The sequence below is a fragment of the Gavia stellata genome, chromosome 2 (assembly GCF_030936135.1).
Source record: "Gavia stellata isolate bGavSte3 chromosome 2, bGavSte3.hap2, whole genome shotgun sequence".
Lineage (NCBI taxonomy): Eukaryota > Metazoa > Chordata > Aves > Gaviiformes > Gaviidae > Gavia > Gavia stellata.
The window spans coordinates 72,059,450-72,079,475 of NC_082595.1; the positions used below are offsets into that span (position 1 = coordinate 72,059,450).

General features: G+C 39.5%; 1 protein-coding gene across 1 annotated transcript; it reads right to left on the bottom strand.

Moving 5' to 3' along the window:
- Positions 1-1,169: 1,169 nt before the first annotated feature.
- On the bottom strand, positions 1,170-19,762 carry PM20D2 (peptidase M20 domain containing 2). The gene is made up of 7 exons (XM_059833013.1): positions 19,310-19,762; positions 19,083-19,231; positions 15,269-15,411; positions 12,131-12,285; positions 9,623-9,758; positions 4,942-5,049; positions 1,170-4,154 (listed from the first exon to the last, which is right to left on the bottom strand). The coding sequence occupies exons 1-7, from the start codon at positions 19,760-19,762 to the stop codon at positions 3,952-3,954; spliced, it is 1,347 nt and encodes a 448-aa protein (XP_059688996.1). The 3' UTR covers positions 1,170-3,951.
- Positions 19,763-20,026: the final 264 nt, after the last annotated feature.

A 20,026-nucleotide genomic window follows, 5' to 3' on the forward strand; every position in this document is an offset into this window, starting at 1 on the left:
ATGTGTTATAACTCTTCTTCACAGGAAGAGTCTTGCTCTCTGTGACTGCAGTGTAGTCAGGTACAGAGCACTCAGACAGTAGGAACAAAATGATTACAGAAATGATTCACAAGAATGTAAAGCTGCTTCCCATTTACTGTTTGAAGAAAGGCTGCTGGACCCTTCTACAGCAGGTAGCTTAACTCAGTAGGTTACAAGTTCTCTCCTGCACATCTTTTTATGTTAAGAAATCCATTGCTTTTCACGGTTTATTTTTTGTTTTGTTTTAAACCAGGCATATTTTTTACTCAAGTTCTAGGACAGATATTAAATAAGGAAACACTGTAGCTTGGTAGGCTGGCAGAGGCTTTAAGTTTTTCACAAAGTCTGGACATGATCACCTCATCCTTAAACAGCTGCGATTTCCTATCAGCTGTTCAGAATCATTTCAGCAATTATAGTTTATTACCTACACATTTGATTCATTGCTAAAAGTACTACTCTTGGCAAATATTCCAATATTCTTAAATTACAAACAGCTTGGGGAAGACTGCAGTTAGGGTTAACTTAAAAACATGCCAGATATTTTCATATACATGCGATTTATGAGCACAAATTACTGAAAATCAAAGTGAGTTTTATTCACACAGGAAATAAATTTCTCTCTATATAGTATCAATGTGATAGTAAAATCCTAACATTGAATCCCAAACTGCTTTAGTTCAGGACCTTAAGAAAGAATATTCTGAGACACAAATTGGAATTAACTTGCCTGGGGAAGTCAAAAAGTCTCTATCCTTGGAAGCTTCCAGGATGCAGCAGGTGAAGCCAAGCTCACCTGATGTAGTGTTGGACATAATCCCACTTCAAGCTGGAGGCTGGACCAGGTTTAGCCTAACAGAGATCCTCCAGAGAGCCCTCCCCAGCACCATTCCTATTATTCTATGAATTCTAACATGTTTTAATAGTTAAAACAGCCCTAAGATTATAAAGATTATCATTAAGCATTGTGTTTGAAAAGCATTAACCCTCACAAAAAAACCTGCTCACTATGGCAGACCAAAATGGAAAGCTTAAAACACCCTCACACTCTTACATAATCATACCAAACTAGGGAAAAAAAATCAAACAGGCTATTCAAATGAAGTCATGCAGCATCCCAACATTAATCAAAGGACAAGAAAATTCAGTCAGAATTAAATTGCTTTATTGATATCAACTCATCTTTAATCAGTACTTCAGTTTCATTTTAATTCCAGCAATGATTACAACAAAATTAAGATGTGCTTTTAGTGCAGAAATGTTTAATTAAATGATCTTAGACATGATGCAGCCAACAGCCAGCTAGCCTGGACAAAGAGAACTGAGAAGGCTGTAATGCACGTCAGCTTATAGGAAACACAACAATGCAGCATGTATTCCCATCACTGGGATCCCAACACTCCATCTTAAAAACAGCAAAGCAAGAAGTTACAGTTGACACAGGAGGAAACCAAAAGCCACAGATGCTAAGGAAATTCATGAACTAGCTTGTTAACCAAGTAGAACTTAATGAATCATAATTGTGTCTGAGAACTGGCAAGGCAGGGTTTAAATTAAAAGTTAAGGAAAAAGGTCCTTTGACCTTCGACCAAATTTCAACTGGATTTAGTATACAACTGTTGGAGTGGGAGACAGACCCGGAGTAACGATGGAATCTCAGTATGAGTATAGTCGTTCTCCCCTTTATTCAAGCTTACAGAGTATATATAGACAGATGCCAAGAACACACGTCCGCAACAGTTGTATAATTGGCTTACAGCCTCTGTTCACGTGCCAAGGCGGCGAGTGTGATCGGTACAGTGCTCTTGTGCATGCACAAGAGCACTTCTCTTCGTGGATGTAGCTCCTTCTTGTTTACCATTCCACTGTCTCTTATCGCAACGGGCTTTCAAGGACAGTTAACGGTTTCCTCTGAGCCTTTCCCCTCATCAGAGACTGGGTTGCTCATGGGAATCAGATCATGTCCCTTGTTACTAAGCCATTCCTCCACATACAACTTGATACCCTGGACATATCTATAGCTCAGAGTACAACCCTCATCTGTTTCATGCGTTCATCTGTCAAAACCATCTGCTAATGAAAGCAAGGATACGGATGTAAGTAAGGACCACCTTGTAACCTGGAATACTTAGGTCATGCTCAACTCTTTACATAACTGGCTTGTAATACAAAACAAACCCCTTTAATTGTGCCTCTAGTTCTTACAGAAACAGATAAACAGTTACCTTCTTTTTCCAAAGACACTGAGCATTTAATATATTAATGGATAGTCTGTGTCCCATTACTACAAGCACAGACCCTGAAGTATCAGAAAGTCTAAGAACTGTCAAATTGTGTTGTCTACACTGTCTACAGGACATACAAACAGAAGCCAACCTAGTCACACTTTTTTTCCTTCTAAGAAGGGAAAGTCTCAATAGAATTCTTAAATAGCAGCTGGAGGTCTATGTTAAAGAGTGCACAGAAAGGCAGAGGAAGTGCACAGTTAAACCAAAATAAGGGATTTGGTTTTTTCCAAAATTAGAAATTTAATATAGACATCAATAAAATATAAATTCTGCTTAGAATTCTAGAGTTTACCATATAGAGACTGGTGCTTTTAAAACCAGGTTTCTGAAATTATTCTAGGTATTCTGACTTCCTGGGGAATACAGTTTGGCTGATGACTTTACAGAAGCTTACTGTAATACCTATGCTTAGGAAACTTAACGAATAAGCTGCTTTCTCCCCTCGGCCTGTCCATTGACTCTGGAACGTGTATCTGCACAAAAGATTAGTTCCTTCTCTATGTATTCACATGATCCTTTAATAAGCAAATTAAAAAAATTCCTAACACATTTGGACACACACACCACCACCTAGGTAGAATTTGCAACATTAATGTCTCTGGGAAGCAAAATAACACGGATTAAACAGACTAACCACACAACACACAGAAAGGAAAAACTGGCAAGAGTTAAAGGATCTGCCACTTAGGATATGGGAACAAACAGGTTTGAGAAGCCAGTTACTGCACAAGCAATCCTCAATGTGACAGCTTACTACAGGGGTTTGCACAGAACCAGTTTAAGGTTACCTTCATTTACTGCTTCATGGTACCACACTCACATCTTTAAGATTACCACTGGTTTAGCTAAATTTATACACATCCTTCAGATCAGTTAAGCTAGTGCAACACCTTGTGTGGACACTTGTATTGCCTTACAGTAGAACTTAATGGCACACATGCATTTTCCTGCAGTAGTTTCTGTGTTCATTTAAACAAACAAACATTTAGCTGCTTGCCAATTGTTTTGATCAATGACTTCTCCACAACAGCTCCAAAATTTATTAGGAGGAAGGTCAATGTATTTCAGGACAATCAACCTTTACAGATTGCATTTCCATACAAACAGTTCTCTTTCGTTGCTAGAAGATACTATTGTCAAAACCAGGCATGCTTCCAAACATATACCCTTCTTTCCAGTGAAACCAGCTCCAGTTTTAAGTCTCTCTTGTCCCAAGAAAAAGTGACTGCCCAGAGACAAATGCTTCATAGATCAGATTCAGCCTATGATCACTGAGTGAACAGTGCTTATTTTAGAACAAAAATTCCCATGTACATGCCATATTTCCCCTATAAGGAATATTACTTCAGTAATAAATAGAAAAATCACTGACAAGGGACCTAAGCACTATCATTTATACAACACTGCAACTTAAAGACAACATATTTAAGATGTCTCACTGAAATTCATCACCATACTGAATACAGCAAACACTACAGCTAGATAAAATAGCACATTTTTGAAAGCAGTCATACTATTTGCTTCTCCTAAAGTCCAAAAAAAAAATCAACATTTCTTCAGCTATGTGTTTATCCAGTCCCTTCTGGGATTTAAATATAGCATCTCCATTAAGACAATCCTACTGAGAGAGGTTTAATAAAGTTTAGTGTGATGCACATGCTCCTATGCCAATGCCAGATTCTTTCTTAGGTTCTGCTGGGTTTATTTGCCCCTCTTCTTTTAGCTTCACCTGTCTAAAGTCTTCCCTGACTTCTTCTAGCAGACCTGGCTTGAAAATGACATCCAGTGCTGTCATTGCCAAAGCTTTTGCTGTGCGCAAAGCATAGAACTGAGCATTCTGTGACCCTGCAGAATAAAGTTGAGAAATTTCAAGTTAGATTACTAATATTAGATACAAATCACTCCATACTGCATAATGCATATTCTATAAAATAAGATCTTCAAGTTTCAATTGCAAGAACAGTTAAAAATCTGCTTGCATGAAGGATGTCTATTTTCTGATGCTTCAAAACAAATTTTCACATGCAAGTACTTAACTGCTGTAAACAACTAAAAACAGGAAAATGAGTGTTCACATTTTCCTTTTTAGAAAATGCAAAGCTTTATCCCGTTATCTCTATTACATTTTGAGAGTACTGTGCTTTAGGAGTAAAAATTATTTTTATCTTTTGGATATTTAGAAACTCTTCTGAATATGCTGCTAGGGATAATCCCAGTTTCTTCTGACTAGATGGTATACTAAGGTGTTTAGTACAAAGAGTGGTCATCCTTCCCATATACATCTAACTTGAAACAAAAATAGAGTTTCTACGTTTCATCAGCTTTTTTCAGCAACTCTACAATTAACTAAGTTAATTGTTTCAGGGTCTGTATTCAGCTCAAATCCCATCATGCTTGAAGAATGCAACTCCATTTCTATATAGGTATTCACAAGCAGCCACTTCCAGATCTAGTACTTACACTTTTATACATTTACTACACAGTAGCTTTGAATACCATAGAAGCTTGTGAAAGCTTTAATCCCCTGCAATTTGCGATATTTATAATTTCTAGGTTTGCTGTAGTGAAGAGGCAGCAACCAGTCCCTACAATGCATAAGGGTTCCAAATACAAACCTTTCACTTCCACTCACCTGCAGCTTCTGTGTACTGCTCAGTATGATTCAATGCATCAGAGCCAATATAAAAATAAGGATGAAGCCCAGGGACTACAAATGTAACATTTCCGAAGTCTGTGGAACCTAGAAGCAGCATAGAAATTTTCTTAATGAACAAGTGTTGAAGAGTTTTGAATGCTGTAAGAAAACGTATGATAGAGATTATCTCCAGCCCGTATCTAAAACAGAATATCCTTTGCCCCAAATACTAAAATAAAAGCATTTCTAATGAGTCATTATCAATAAAAATATCTCCCATCACCAAGACGTTTTCCCTAACTAGCCAACTTCAGATGCTGCTCTCCAGTGCGCTTCTGATTAATAATCAGTTACTGGACTGCAAGGAAGATGTATCAGCATGTTCCTATTCCGTTTACTGTTAATTTTTTATCAAGCATCTCCTGATAGTAAGCTGTTAATTCAGAAACAACAAAAGCTGTAAGCCTTGGAGTTTCAGACAGTTCAGCTATTTTCCCCACTACAGCCCTTAGAACCAGGCCCAACAATTCCTGCTTTTCACCAGTATGCAAATATTCAGCATTAGGTAGGAGACTGAAGTAGGAACAATCTATCTTTAAGCAAAAACAGACTGAGGACAATTATTTTTCCTGTGTTTTTTGATTATTCTCAGTTACAGAAAAAACAGCACAAGCACTCTTGAAATAACAAGATCAGAACTAAACTCCAGACAAAATGCTAGTGCTTTGTAGACAAAAAAATTCTTGATAGCAATGCTGCAGATTTTAATGATGATTCTTTCATGCCTGACTAGTACTTTCAGGTACAATCACTAGCTAACATACTATCTCATAGTGCTGCCTTATCTATTTAATGATACCATCCAGAAGTAGTAGATCCTTCATAGTAAATCATCCAAGAGTCTGCAGCTACTTCTTAAGTGACTTTTTTGTTTTACCCAAACAAGCAATCCACTCAGTACTTGTTAAAATGACATTTAGAAGCTGGAGAAATCAACATACCAGTTATTGTGAAATTCAGATACCAGAGGAAGCATTGTTTTGTAGCAGGGAAAAATAGGGATGACCAACTAAGATTTCAATTAACTTTTCTCAGGCCAATCAGAGCTGTAAGAATTTTTTTCTTTAGCAATGGCATATAAAGTGACCATTCCAAAGATTTAAAGTTATTCGTAACACATCAGGTAGCCTCCATATCCTGATACTTTATGGAGAGAAGATATTGCTAATGCCTTAAGACTTAGTAATGAAATGATTGAAGAATATAGGTTTTACTTGGAAGCATATAGTTATTAAAAGTGAGTCCACAGAGCCTACATTATGTGATCAAAGAGGACAAGACTAGCTTGCTATTTGCTCTGCCTACAGACAAACGGAAGCAGCAAGGTTTGTCCAAAAAAACATGATCTTTTCCCATAAATTCAGTATGCCTTTGAAGAAAATCCAACTCTTGGCACAGCAACAAGTTATTTTAATTTTCAGTAGTCTACACTATTGATCCATTCTTCGTTCAGTCTGGAAAGACAAACCAGAAGTCCTGCCTACTCCAGGCTAAACAAAGAGTTCTTCATAGGAAGTTCTATTTAAACATGAGGAGGAACTTCTTTAGTTTGAGGGTGGTAGAGCACTGGACCAAGCTGCCCAGAGAGGTTGTGGAGTCTCCTTCTCTGGAGATATTCAAAACTCACCTGTGCAACCTGCTCTAGGTGAACCTGCTCTGGTGGGGGGGAGTGGACTAGATATCTCCAGATGTCCCTTTCAACCCCTATCATTCTGTAATTCTAGACTTGCCTTACTAAGTCTTAATACACAAACTGCTGGAAAGACTGTGTTGGCCTTTTTCCATGCTCTTACTCAGCAAATCAAGCATTAGAAATTTCAGTGCATTCCAGATCTTGGTCATGTAATTCCACTTAAATTTATATCCATACCCAATCTACTACCAGTTTACAAGATATTTTTGCTGAATGTAAGGGATTTAAGCTTGGTATTTTCTAGTAAGATGGAGAGCTTACCAAGCCAAAATCCAGGCAGCTTTTAATAAAGATATGACAATCAAATCTTCTCCTCAATCAGAAAAAACATTACACCCTTTAGTGGTAATAACCTATCAGCATGTTTAAAACATCAGGTGTTCTAATGGTTTCCATACAAACATCTGGAACTATATGCTTACTAGAGATGTACAGTTCAGGATTCCTTCTAGAAGCATAAATAATTGTACAGTTATCAATGCAATACATAGACTTGTGCACTATCTTCAACAGAAAGGTATGGGGAGCTCCAGCCTCTCAAAAATATCCTGAAGCTGATACTGAATCCTTTTTAAGTCACTGAACACGTAATGGAAGTCAGTATTACCACAAACATGAACAAAAGGGAAAATGCAAAAGATTCCACAAAGCATTTTTATACAGTCCCAAGCTTCAAAAGTAGTATTTTCAAAACATATGACTCCTTCTTAGGATCGTCTATACCAGTCTTGTGCACAGGAAGCCAATAAACCCCATGAATGCTAAAAATATCAAAGTTATCACAAGCATGGGTGCCTCAACTAAGGCATGCTAAATTAAGCCATCTGCTTTGGGATGTTATCAATATCCTGTAGTAGAGCTACCTTACCAGCAGAAGGAGAAACAGGTCATGACACCTGGTTAAAGCTAACTCAGATTCACATTATTTCACATCATCCTGGCTGTGTGCCAAATGAGTGGAGCGTGCACGAGGCACACACAAGGTAGTGTGATTTGATGGACTAAAGGAATTCTTCGAAATGCTTAGCTGCCTAGAGAGATACCTGTAAGCAGACCGATACTAATACCCATGTAGAGGTGGCAGCGAGTATGCTCATCTGTTAACGACTTTTCTGCTGCACAGACATGGAGAAGCAACTGAGCTATCTTCCTTCCCTTTCAACAGAAGAAACTGATATCCTAAAAGAAAACATTGAAAACCATATGAAGACTAAACAGAAATAGATGTCTTGAAAAAGAAGAGACAAAACACTCAACCCCCCCGAAAAAGGGTAGCACAGAAAATTCCACTCCTGAGTCTCTGAAGACTGTGCTTTGTTATGACTCCTGAATCCCCACTGCAAAAATTCAGAGGATGAGCTGTGGAAAGAAAATTCAGTAAAGCCTACTGCAGTGAGAGATAAAAACACAATTGCTCAAGCACATTTTGACATTTGACAAGCAATTTAAGGACAGGACAGGCATATGGAGTGTTTCAGTTTAAGCAAGTTAATGGTTAACATTTAGCATATATGTAACTTACATATGAAAGCACTATTACAATTAGGTGTCTGTACTAAGTTCATTTGAAGTCCTCTGAACCAGCAAGATCACCAGTATTCACGATCTTCACCCTAATACAATGGTTTGAAGGAAGCAACTAGCAGAGCTCCAGAAAGTTCCACTACAGTAAACATTCTAAGTCAGGTTCCTCAGCCCTTTTCTTAGGCTAAACAAGCAAAGTAGTAAATCTTACTTGTACCACACTGAAGAAGAAATCTGCCTTTAGTTATAATTTGTTTTTAAACCCTCAAGACAATGAACCAGTTGAAGAAAATATGCTACTGTTGCCTTAATTTGGAAGGGAAGTAAGAAATAGAGGAAAAACCAGAACACCATTAGATATGCTGTCTCCCCCACCCAAAAAAATTTGGAGAACTCTGTCCCCAAACACCAAGATCTCAACTGTCCAATGATAATCTGCATTTAATATAGAGAAGATTAGTACCACAACCAAACAAATTAGAACAACTTTTTTCTGAGAGCAATCTTTTCCTTCTAACCAAAGAAAAACCTTTAACATGAGTGGAGTAAAAACATTTATATATACAGTTATGATCAGTAGTGAAGGCTATAAGTATCAGCACCAGTTAAGACTTGAACAGAGCTCCTGTAGGAAGATTCTGAAAAACACCTGTTAAGGGTAATGAGAAACCCACCTGAGCATTCAAAAATTCACATTCCTATTACTATAGCTCTGAGAGACCAAGAAAGTGAAATAGTTTGAGACATAGTCAAGACCCAGAAGTGAACACCTACTTGAACAGCACCCTTTGGAAAACTAATCTGTGTTACTTGTGAACTAAAATTAGAGGCATAGAATTACCTGTTAATGGAAAGAGGTTTAAATTAGGGTTACAGAGATGCTTAAACTTCCACTTAAAAATCTCTTCAAAAACTCCCTCTAAAATATTAGTTGGATGCTAGTAAATTTTTTTTTATATGTAAGCTTGGAAAATATTATTAAACAAGGTTCCTAAAAACTAAGTCTCATCTCCATTCATTGACATACAGAATCCTGGTTTGCTAAGCAAGAGAATAAGCCACAATTCATTACACATCCTCATGTTCTCAGTAAGACTGTTCTTAGCCTTCCATCCTTCCACCCCTCCCCACAACCAAGCAGTTTCTTACTTGAAATATTTTCAGAAATATTATCAGAAAATGATTACTGCTTTTCATACCCATTAGGAAAATTTCCCAGCTTCTACAACAAATACAGAAATACATGCCAGAAGTATGATCCTTTTACAGAGCTTCAACTTTCTAATGTGGCTTTTTCTTCTGACCAAACTACATTTAACCTAGCTCTATCCCATTATTTTATACACTTAGAGTTGATCAACCTAAGCTTAAGTCATAACAAAAAACCTCAGACAGAATTACCTGACAAACTATTCAAGATACAGTCTTCTGATATAAATTCTATTCCAAGTTTCCTTCCATTCTCCTTGTAAACTTTCTGCAGGCTCTTATTTGGAAGCACATTGTAGTAATCATTTTCACCACCTTTTATTTCCACCTAGACAAAAAACCCCAATAATTAGAAATTTTTCTCCAACTTAAGCCAGTTTAATGTAAACAATTTAAAGACCAGAAAAAATAAGTACATATCCATACTTCAAGCCCATGTCAAAACAGACGTAAGTGCAAAGTTTCTTTCAAAAATACAACATTCTGCCAAATATTAACCTCGATCAGAACACAGCTGGTGCTCCATCAAGCTTGCACTAGACAGCCAAATTCCAGAAGCATGGATTTCATGGATAGCATCCCCCAAAATAGGAAACAAACATTTCCTGTAACAGCATCTAATGATTTCCATTGCAGGTACTATTAAACTACATAGGAATCAATTTAGGCTTTCACCAAATTCTATTTTATTATTGTTTAGAACATTTTCAGTAACTACAGCCCCATTCATGGAATTACTTTACACAGGCAAGAAGTTTGAAAACAACTGTAAAAAACATACTAGTGTCAAATTTCAAAAGAGATCTTAACTTTGGTTCTGCATAAAGTACACTTTCTGAAATCCTCTCCCAGCTAGAGTGGAGGGGCCATACTAGGAAAACAGCATCTAATGCCTCAAATAGACCTTAAAACTCACTAGCTCACAATCATATACACTATACCTATTTGTTCTGATGAGCATAGACATTCTTTTCACAGCTGTATTAGTCAAACCTGTAACTACAGAGCAGGTAGAGCTGCCTACCTTAGCAATACACTGCAAAGTAATCATATTGCTTGAACCAGCTACAGGAGGCACTTCCATTTACTAGAAGCAAAAAAATGAGTGGAATGCAAACTGAAAAATAACTGATTTTTCACATTTGGTTGCTACATGATCCTCCTGTTTAATGGGGCAAAGGACCTAGTGACAAAGAACATGAAAAAAGACAACAGACTTAATACCCGTTTTGCCTATTCCTACCGGTAAGGTTTGCCATCAAGCCTCCCAGGTCTCTGAGCCTAGTAGCACTGTCTGTGGGAGAGGAGCATCATCCACAGCAAAATAAAAGATTATGGGGCACTTAAAATTATATGTACATGGGACGAGGCAGGATGCATCCAAGGATGCTGAGTAAGAGGAGCAGCAATGCAATCAGGGAGCAATCATTTTTTAAATGCCATTGAAATAGAGGGATGCTCCAGCTCACTGAAAAAGACCTAAAGGTCACATCCACCTTGAAGGGCCAAGAGTAGGATCTTGGAAATCACAGAGAGGTCAGACTGTCCTACCCTCAAGCTCCCAAGGAGATTATAGAGCAAATAAATCTTCCTAAGATGCATGTCCAGGCACATGAATCACAAGGCAATTGTGAACATCCAGCATATAGTCATGGAAGAGTAGATAGTGCATGATCAAGCTTAGCTTTACATGATGACATGTCTGGCTCAGAGGACACAGAAGACATGCAAGCTCAAAGTCTTATGATCAGTGGCACAAAAATCCAAATTGCTGCCTGTTACTTGTAGCACCCATCTGCAATCAATACTGGTGCCATTACTGTTCTAATATCTTGATTATTGATGCAGACAACTCCTGTGAGACCACATCTGATGTACTGTGTTCAGTTTTGCACTCCTCAAATCAAGACTCGAGCTAGTCCAGCGGAAGGCCACCAAGATGATTAGGGTGCTGGAGAACATGACATACAAGGAAAGGCTGAAAGAACTTTATTTGTTGAGCCTTCAGAGAAGAAGGGTAGGGGGAGATCTTATTGCTGTCTAGAGTTACCAGATGGGGAAGGTACAGAAAGGACAGAACCAGACTTCTCAGAGATGCCCAGTGACATGATGAAAGGCAACAAAGGGAATTCCTGTTAGATACAACAGAATCACAGAACGGTTGAAGTTGGAAAGCATCTCTGGAGGTCATCTTGTCCAACTCCCCTGCTCAAGCAGGATCACCTAGAGCTGGTTGCCCAGGACCATATCAAGGTAGCTTTTGAATATCTCCAAGGATGGAAACACCACAATCTCTCCAGGCAACTTGTTCCAGTGCTCAGCCACCACAGTATAAACATCAGGAAAAACCTCATTCACCATGAGATGAGCACTTGTTGAGAGAGGTTGTAGAATTTCATCCTTGGAGATACTCAGAAGTCCACATGGAGCAATCTGCTTTAACTGGTCCTGCTTTGAGAGGGATAGACTAGATGACATCTGGAGGGCTCTCCCAACCTAGATTCTTCTATGATTGTGGCATTCTATTTATAAACCAAAGCTTTCTTTCAGGACAGAAAGCAACAGAATAGCAAATAGTATCATAGAAATTTAGATTTCAGCTAAACACCATGCAAACAAATGCTGTAAGCCTCAATTTCCTGTTCTGGCCTATCTTATCTCCAGCATAACAGAAACACATGACCATGAACACATTCTTACCTTGCATCCTGTGGCCAGTGATGCAGATCTGAAGCAGTTCTCGACCTTCTCTGTCAGAACAGAAAGATCTTTCATTGAAGGGGCACGCAAGTAAAACTCTAGTTCAGTGTAAGAAGGAATGATGTTAGGCTTCACACCACCATTTTTTATTACACCTGCAGAAAGAGAAGAGTCATGTTATCAGTGTTAAATACAATTGCTTGATCTTCAGCCCTGTCATGAAACACCTTGCTCAAGAACTGCATATATAAACGAAACATCAGCTGAGCATGAAATACTGTATTTTTGACATTCTTTGTATGTGGACAAAGTTTCTTCATCACATCAGATTAAGTGGAACATGTACATGTTTTTCAGCACAATTTCATTGCAGTCTTTGGTTAGACACTTGTTTTAAACCTAAAGATAAGCCAAAGTAGCATTTGTAATTAATTCCCTGAAATTCAATGCATCAGAGTCATAAAGCAATCTGGCTGCCACTGAAAGAAAAAAATGTTGTTAAAAAGGCTACCTTCGATTCCAACTTCAAAGGTTCCCTCAATGAGCATGTTTCCAACTTATTTTGCCAGCTTGGAGAGAAATTGAGTAAGTTGCATTTCTCAGCAATACTGGAGTAATGTGTGTGTTGCAGTACACAGAAAGTTAATTAGATTCCTCATACTGATTCTTTAGAAATACTGGAATATATAATATATGTAGTTTTATTCAAGAGTGAAGCTTGAGTTGAAAGTGTTCCCTCAAGGAAACATGTGACAACTACATCGTTTTCAATTACGGCATCAGAGGCATTACCATAAAAGACTAATATTTAGATACTTCAACAATAAAACATTAGACCTCAATTCTACATTAGATTTCAATGCATTTTCAATGCACGTTTGTTTCCCCGGCTTCCTACCCTCAATTTATATATGTGGAATAAGATTTGGTTTCTGTAGAACCTGAGAAACTATCTACTTTAAATGGAAATACTGCACCAAGTTACTGATGTGTGTCACTGAAGCCTGAAAAGACAGCACTATCAGGATGCAAATGGACAATTCTTTACTTTTGGTGCAGAAAACCTATTACGACTATGAACTCCCCCTCAAGTAAAACCTTTCCAGTCTGGAATACAAAGTAAACTAAGTGCTGAATTAAACCACTATCAGTACTAGTCCATAACAAAGGGAACAGCTCAGATGAGAGGGACAGACATCCCAGGAAAGGAACCAGCAAGTAAGTAGTCATGCAAATTTGACATACCATAACACCTTTGCTCAAAACAAATAGTTTAACAAGTAAACAACTTTCACTTGTCTTGTCCAGCACATTTGTAAATGGAATTGGATAGAGTCTAAGAGTATGTCTACACATAAATTTCAAAGCAACCGCAATATGGACTGGACAGCAGATCTAGCTTAGAAGTAGGCTGCCTGCACACTACTAGTAGCACCCTGTTTGCCCTTCCTCTAGATGGAACCTTTTTCTTTTACAACCTGTTTAATAAAGCTTTTTAAATAGAAAAAATCTACATTCCTATTTTTCAAGGGGGCAACATTTATTCCACTCATAAGCAGGGAAGAAATATAATTATCAAATATCAGACAAACTCAAACAAACAATGTTCAAGTACATAAAGCAGTCAAGTACATAAAGTAATGGAAAATATTTCAGTTTGTTAGTGGGTTAACATCAAGATTTTTAGGATCACTTAAGTCAGCCACTGCTGTTACTGCAAGTCTACAACACAAGATATCCAACACACTGTTGTAAAGAAAGCATTCCTAAAATTAAATCTCATTCTGGCTGCTTATACTTTCCCAAAGGTATTTTTAATATTTCCAGTTTGAAAACCAGGTTTATGACAGCAGTTGATTCAAGACAGTAATTTAAATTTTGCTGTCATTCAGGAAGTGTTACCTCTAGGAGGCTTGTTTAGATACTTAGCTTTTTGCCTACATTACCCATGTAGCCCTTAGAAACTATGAAGAAAGCAGTATTTTGGGGTTTAGGCTTAGATTCAATAGAAGACTTAGGCACCTCCAACCTTAAACCTGCAACACATGGGTTTCAGACACCGAAACTCATAATTAAGTGCCTTGTTTCCTACAGAGCAATAAGATAGAAAGGCTATGCCCACTGTCTGAAATTCATTTGGGTATGCTGCACAGAACGGCAAACATCTTAATCTACAGCCAAAAGGGTTAGGGCTTCCAGGCTCCATCCAGATATCCTGGAGGGAAATACACACATGTATTACACAGCACAAGCAGCCAAGACGTGTTAACAATTAGCTCAGAACTTCTGGAAGTGTTTTAGGCTCACAACAAGTATTCCAAATAAACAGTTCTACATTCAGAAGTCCTGTAGAAATGGCAAAGTTTCTTAATTTCAACTTGAACAAAGTTGTGTTGGATGCAGTAAGGGAAACCTGGGTTTATAGCCAAAGGGCAGCTTCCAGCTCAACTTCTGAAACTTTTTCACTGTACAAAAAGAAATCCACAAAGTTGAAGGAGTACAAGTCAAGCTTAATGTTTAACACATCTTATTGCAAAATTACCTTTCTACTCCAAGGTCTACTAGATATTTAATATTAGAATCCAGTGAACATCAAGTTGATTGGGCTACTAAACAAAACTATAGGCTTCTGCTATTACTTGTTTTTTGTAGTTCAGCAAATAAACTTCAGTCACTCTAGACCACTACACATTTCCAATATTCTGTTAATTAAATGGCATTTGTCTACTACAAAAATGATGCAGTAACACTCCATTTTTCAGAAGCATTTAATCTTACACTTTGCAAAGATATGTACATTAAGGAATTCAAGGCCATGTACGAAAATAAACTTGCCCTTTTTTTCCTTTCTGAACTGCAACTTCAAATGCAAAGACTTAAAGTTTGTCTAGCCTCTACCTAGGTACCAGTGTCCTCTTGAATCTGACTTAAGTCTATTTTCAGCAGTTAGTGCTGGACACTGACATGATTTTGAAGATTACAGACAAACTATTTAATGAAATGGTGCTATTTCATAATATTTGAAGTGACTATACTAATTTAGTGCAATAATGCAATACTTAAAATTGTGGGATTTTAAGTTAGTATTTCAACAGCCTAAACTTACTTGCTGGACATTAGATTTAATGAAGATCTCACCATGAACTCTCCAGGTCGGTTTCATTTGCTGTCTTAAAACAGACAGATTGTTGTATGCAAGAACAGCAGCATCTAATGCATTAACTCCTTCCCAAGGATAAGCAGCAGCATGAGAAGCTTTTCCATAGTATTTCACAGTCACACTAGGAAATAAAAGGCATTGCTTATTTGTTTTTCATTCACCAAGAAAGCTGCTAAAATAAAAAGTTCCTTTTGTTCACACAAATACTTAAGTTCTGTGCAGCAGAACACCAAACCATTTACCTGGCACTACACTGTTGCAAAGTTGAACTATCTTTGAGTGCAGGAAGATGCTGAAAGATTTCTAGAAAACCGATGAAATAGAGCGATACCAAGAGCCAATCAGGCAAAAGAGTTACCAGTAACATACCACTATATAGCCTTTTCCCGAGTACAAGCTTCACATACTAAATTTCTTCAACACTTTTTTATACTGCCTGACTGTTCTGAGACTTAAAGTTACCAACATTCTTCTCAGAGGATAACAAACACTTTTCTCTGATTCAAAGTTAGAAGTTGATTGTCCTAATTCTTGTCAAACTTAAAATGTGTACAGTATATAGGACAGCAAAAGCACATTAGTAAGTATCACATACAATCCATAACTAAACAATAAAAGTCAAGTTTTAAAAGGGTAGTAAAGGCATAGCCTAGTATAAATTATTCATTACTATGCTACAGCAAGGATGTTCTTTGCCTGCACATGTCAAATGCTGGCAGAAAGGCTTGCAACAGGGAAGAAATCTAGTGCAAAGATTACCCTCCAACTTGGTAGAAGTCATGAAATACTGCACCTAAACATATCCAGTAAGAATTCATGCTTTGCTTCATCTGAGGGACATTTATATTAGCCTTACAAAATAATTTAACATTTCAAGTTCTATGAAAACTCTTTACACAAGAGGCAAATATTAAATACTGACAACTACATAAGGTATTACTATTTATCAAATACAAAAATGTTAGGTTTTTACCAATAGTAGAGATTTTAACTGAATCTGTTCATACTCAATACCCAGTCCTTTACACAAAAAACTCCAGCTTCAAGCTCAAAGAGTTCCCCCCACCCCAAGACGCACAACCTGTCTCTTACCCACCTAGGACCAGCCTAACTTGCTTGTCCCTCTGTCTTGCACAAGTGCCAGCTTAGCACTGAACTGACCCCTTATACTCTCAACCACAGCTGAAAGTTAATATCAGAACTTAAATACTGGATAGCAAAGAGGGACACAATGGAGTGTACTGTTGCAGCAGAAAATGACTTCTGCTACTGTCTGCAATCCAAAGTAAGTACACCCTCTTCCACCCTCCCTGATTCTCCAAGACAATCATACATCCCAATCTGTGAAGTATGAGTTTTATTTAAAATTTATTATCATTATGATATCAAGATAAGAAAACTTATCCATTGACATACCAAGTACTAGACTGCAACCCCTCAAATCAACTCACAAGAAGGCAGGCCAGATCCCTGGATATTGTCCAAAAAATTGAGAGAAGGCAAAGTAAAACAGAAAGTCTTGTTGCAATAATTTTTTTCCCCACAAGAAACATGTGGTTCTTATTTAAAAAGTGTTCTTTCAGCTTTCTTTTTCTTGTAGTTCTATTGCTACACACGTCACACACTCAGAAAAAACCCCACATTTTGGTGAATAACAACACCCTAAGCCAGTTTAAGAATATCAGCAGAAGAATGTGGATCCTGTTTGACCAACAATAGGTGATTAAGTGAAGGATAAGCAAGTAAGAATCAGCAAACTTTGGCATGTTTTCAGCCACAGTTATTCCAGTATGTTAATTTTACTTCAGGCACAAGCCAGCTTTCAGAGTGTGCAGACATAGCACTACTAGCAATTTAGTCATCACCAGCCCTTAAATTCCTTGGAAACAACCAAATGTCAATTACAAATTATCAAAACAGTCTTTGTACCTTTGGAATCTTGCAATTACATAAATCATGACATAAACTCAGTATTTCAAGCTTTGGAGGCAGTAAGTTGTTTCACTCAGTACTTCAAAATTCCATGCCTCCTCCATATTCAAGGTTTGAAGGCTATCTAGGACTCACAGCCTACAGCAGACCATCAACTCAGAAGGAGATTTCCAAATCTTACTGTATCAAGCTCAAAAGGCTATTGCAAGAGTTGAAATGAACAGGACAAAACTGTCAATGAAAACTGCATCTTGAAGATTATAAATATAGTCTTAAGGTACAGCAATCAAAAGGCAAGCTGGGATAAGTCTTGAAGACTGCAATGACCAGTTAAGACTCCTTAGAAACACAAAGATGGAATATAGCAGAGAGCTAGCTAGGAAAGGAAGACTAGGTGTTGCTAACCTTGTCTGCTTTACCATAAAACTCAGCAGTAACAGAAGCAAATTATCAACCAGAAACAGCACTGGCAAAAGCAAAACGGCCAATACAATCAAGCACATAGGAGCCAGAAGGTAGCACAACCAAGCTGAAAACAGTTCTCAGCACACCAAGTCAGAAATGATTGGTAAAAACAGTTATTTTAATATTAGAGAATTTAGTCAGAGACAGTCAAACATAATACTTGGAAAAAACTGTTGCACTGGAAGGAGGTTACTAGCAGAGTCTCTGCAAGATAAGACCTTAAGATCAAGAATCATTAGTAACCATGACACAAAATGTAGTAACAAAACCTGCTGATAGACTACTACTGGAACACTACAAAAACAGAAGAGGTTTATAATACCAAAGGAAGAACAGCATGGCCTTGCAGACTGGCAAAGAAAGAACAGAATAAAGCTGAAAAATATTTTAAAAGATCATGTACTTACAGACTAAGCATTTCTCTAAGAGTTGATTGCTTGAAAATTACTGAGGAGGAAGCCCCAAATATGCCAGCTGTCTCCAAAATGATAAAAGGACACTATGGTCCTGGCATCAGCTGAGTAAGGTCTAAGGAAATTCCGCCTCACGTACTGTGTACAATTCTGGTTACGCACATCCAGCAAGAAGTACTTCAAGACAAGTCAAGTCACTCCAAGTACAAACAAACAAGTGCTGTCACTAAATAGTAGGGCTAATGAAAAGAAGACAAGGCATAATTTCTGCAGAGTTATAGGGCTGGCAGAAAAAAAGTTGAGTGAGGGTATGACTGCTGTCTATACTTATATTGGGGGTAAACATGAAGGAAAGCCAAGAACTACTTTGAATAAAAAAGAAGTTGATGTGAGACTTGATACAGAATGGCCATGCTTAAACTTAGGCTGGAAGTTAATAAGGATCCAAACAGCAGTCAGGCTCAGCTGGCTGGCTCTTTCAAAAGTGGGAGAGAAAACCTGAAACACTTTCAGAACTGATTAAAATAAAATGCGTACAGAGGACTATGTAACCTGGTGCCCCGAAAAGCAAGGAACTACAATCCATGAGACTCCCTCCAGTTGCATGTTCTAAGACTTAAAAAGCAGGTGTTTTTTTAAACGAAACTTCTTTTTTTAATAGATAAGATAATCACATGCACGTATAAAAAGGAATACCTAGAAACATCAGATAAAAGAATGAATTTTGGGGACACATGCAAGATTATCTCAGAGCAGTCAGGGTTCTTTAACGCTAAGCTGAATACTGGCACTTTGGAAGAACAGCTCAGAGTGTCCAAAACAGTGACCTGGGTCCTTATCTGACCGCAAATACTCTGCCTGAAGGGCACCTCCAAGGTCCCCAGCCCTACATTCAGCCCCTTCCAAAGCAGCTCCCCTACTCGGGGAGGGGAGAAAAGGCTAATAACAAGCCAACGCCTTCCACCTGAACCTGCTCACTCACTCATGCTCAGCCACATCGGGCAGGTAAGCTGCGTTCTCTTGCGAGGGGTGTGCCATGAAAACCACATCCAGGCCGTCAAACGCTCCAGCCTTTATCAGGTCTATTTTGCCGCCTCCTTGTTCTTCCGCAGGCGTCCCCAGCACCGTGATCTGCAGCACAAACGCAGAGAGTCAGGGGCCGACCGGTCCACCGGGGCGGGGGCCACAGCCCCTCGGGAGGGCTCTCACCTGGACGGCGACGGGCGGCGGCTGCGGCAGGCTCTCCAGGGCGCCCTTCAGCCCCAGCGCGGCGGCGGCTCCCACCTCGGCGATGAGGTTGTGCCCGCAGGCGTGGCCGATGCCGGGCAAAGCGTCGTACTCGCAGAGGAAGGCGACGCGGAGCGGGCGCGGGCCCTGGGGAGCGGCCGTGCCCCACTCGGCGCGGAAGGCCGTGCCCAGCTTGTAGCGCGGCTGCACGGCCCAGGCGGCGCCCAGCAGCTCGGCGCTGGAGAAGAAGCGGGTCATGGTGTCGTGCGCCCGGTGCTCCTCGTAGGCCAGCTCGGGCCGGCTCCAGATGTCGCGGCTCAGCGCGCCCAGCCGCGCCGCGTTCAGCTCCACGTTCTCGCACGCCCGCTGCTTCAGCGTCTCCAGCGCCGGCAGCACGGCGGCGGGGTCGCCCTTCGGCGGGTCCTGCGGCCTCATGAGGGAGGGGTGGGCCGGGCCCAGAAGCACCTGCCGGCGCACCAACCGCTCCCTATCGCCCGCCTGCACCTGTCCACCGGCGTGTGAGCCTACCGCCACCGTCGCCGCCTTTTATCGCCTCCTCGGCGCCGCGGGGCACTCTGGGAAACGTAGTTCCTCACCCCGGTAGAGCCTGCCGGCAGCGCCCCGCCAGAACTACCCGTCCCAGCGCGCCCAGGGGGGCGTCGCTCGCCTTGCCGGTGCCGCCGGGAGTTGTTGCGCGGG

What these genes read in the sequence shown, in the direction of transcription:
- PM20D2 (XM_059833013.1), bottom strand. Translation starts at nt 19,762, where the DNA reads ATGAGGCCGCAGGACCCGCCGAAGGGCGACCCCGCCGCCGTGCTGCCG. An exon ending in CGCCGCCCGTCGCCGTCCAG is followed by an intron (nt 19,232 to 19,309) that starts GTGAGAGCCCTC and finishes TTTGTGCTGCAG; the next exon opens with ATCACGGTGCTGGGGACGCC. An exon ending in CCCGATGTGGCTGAGCATGA is followed by an intron (nt 15,412 to 19,082) that starts GTGAGTGAGCAG and finishes TTTATTTCCTAG; the next exon opens with TGTGACTGTGAAATACTATG.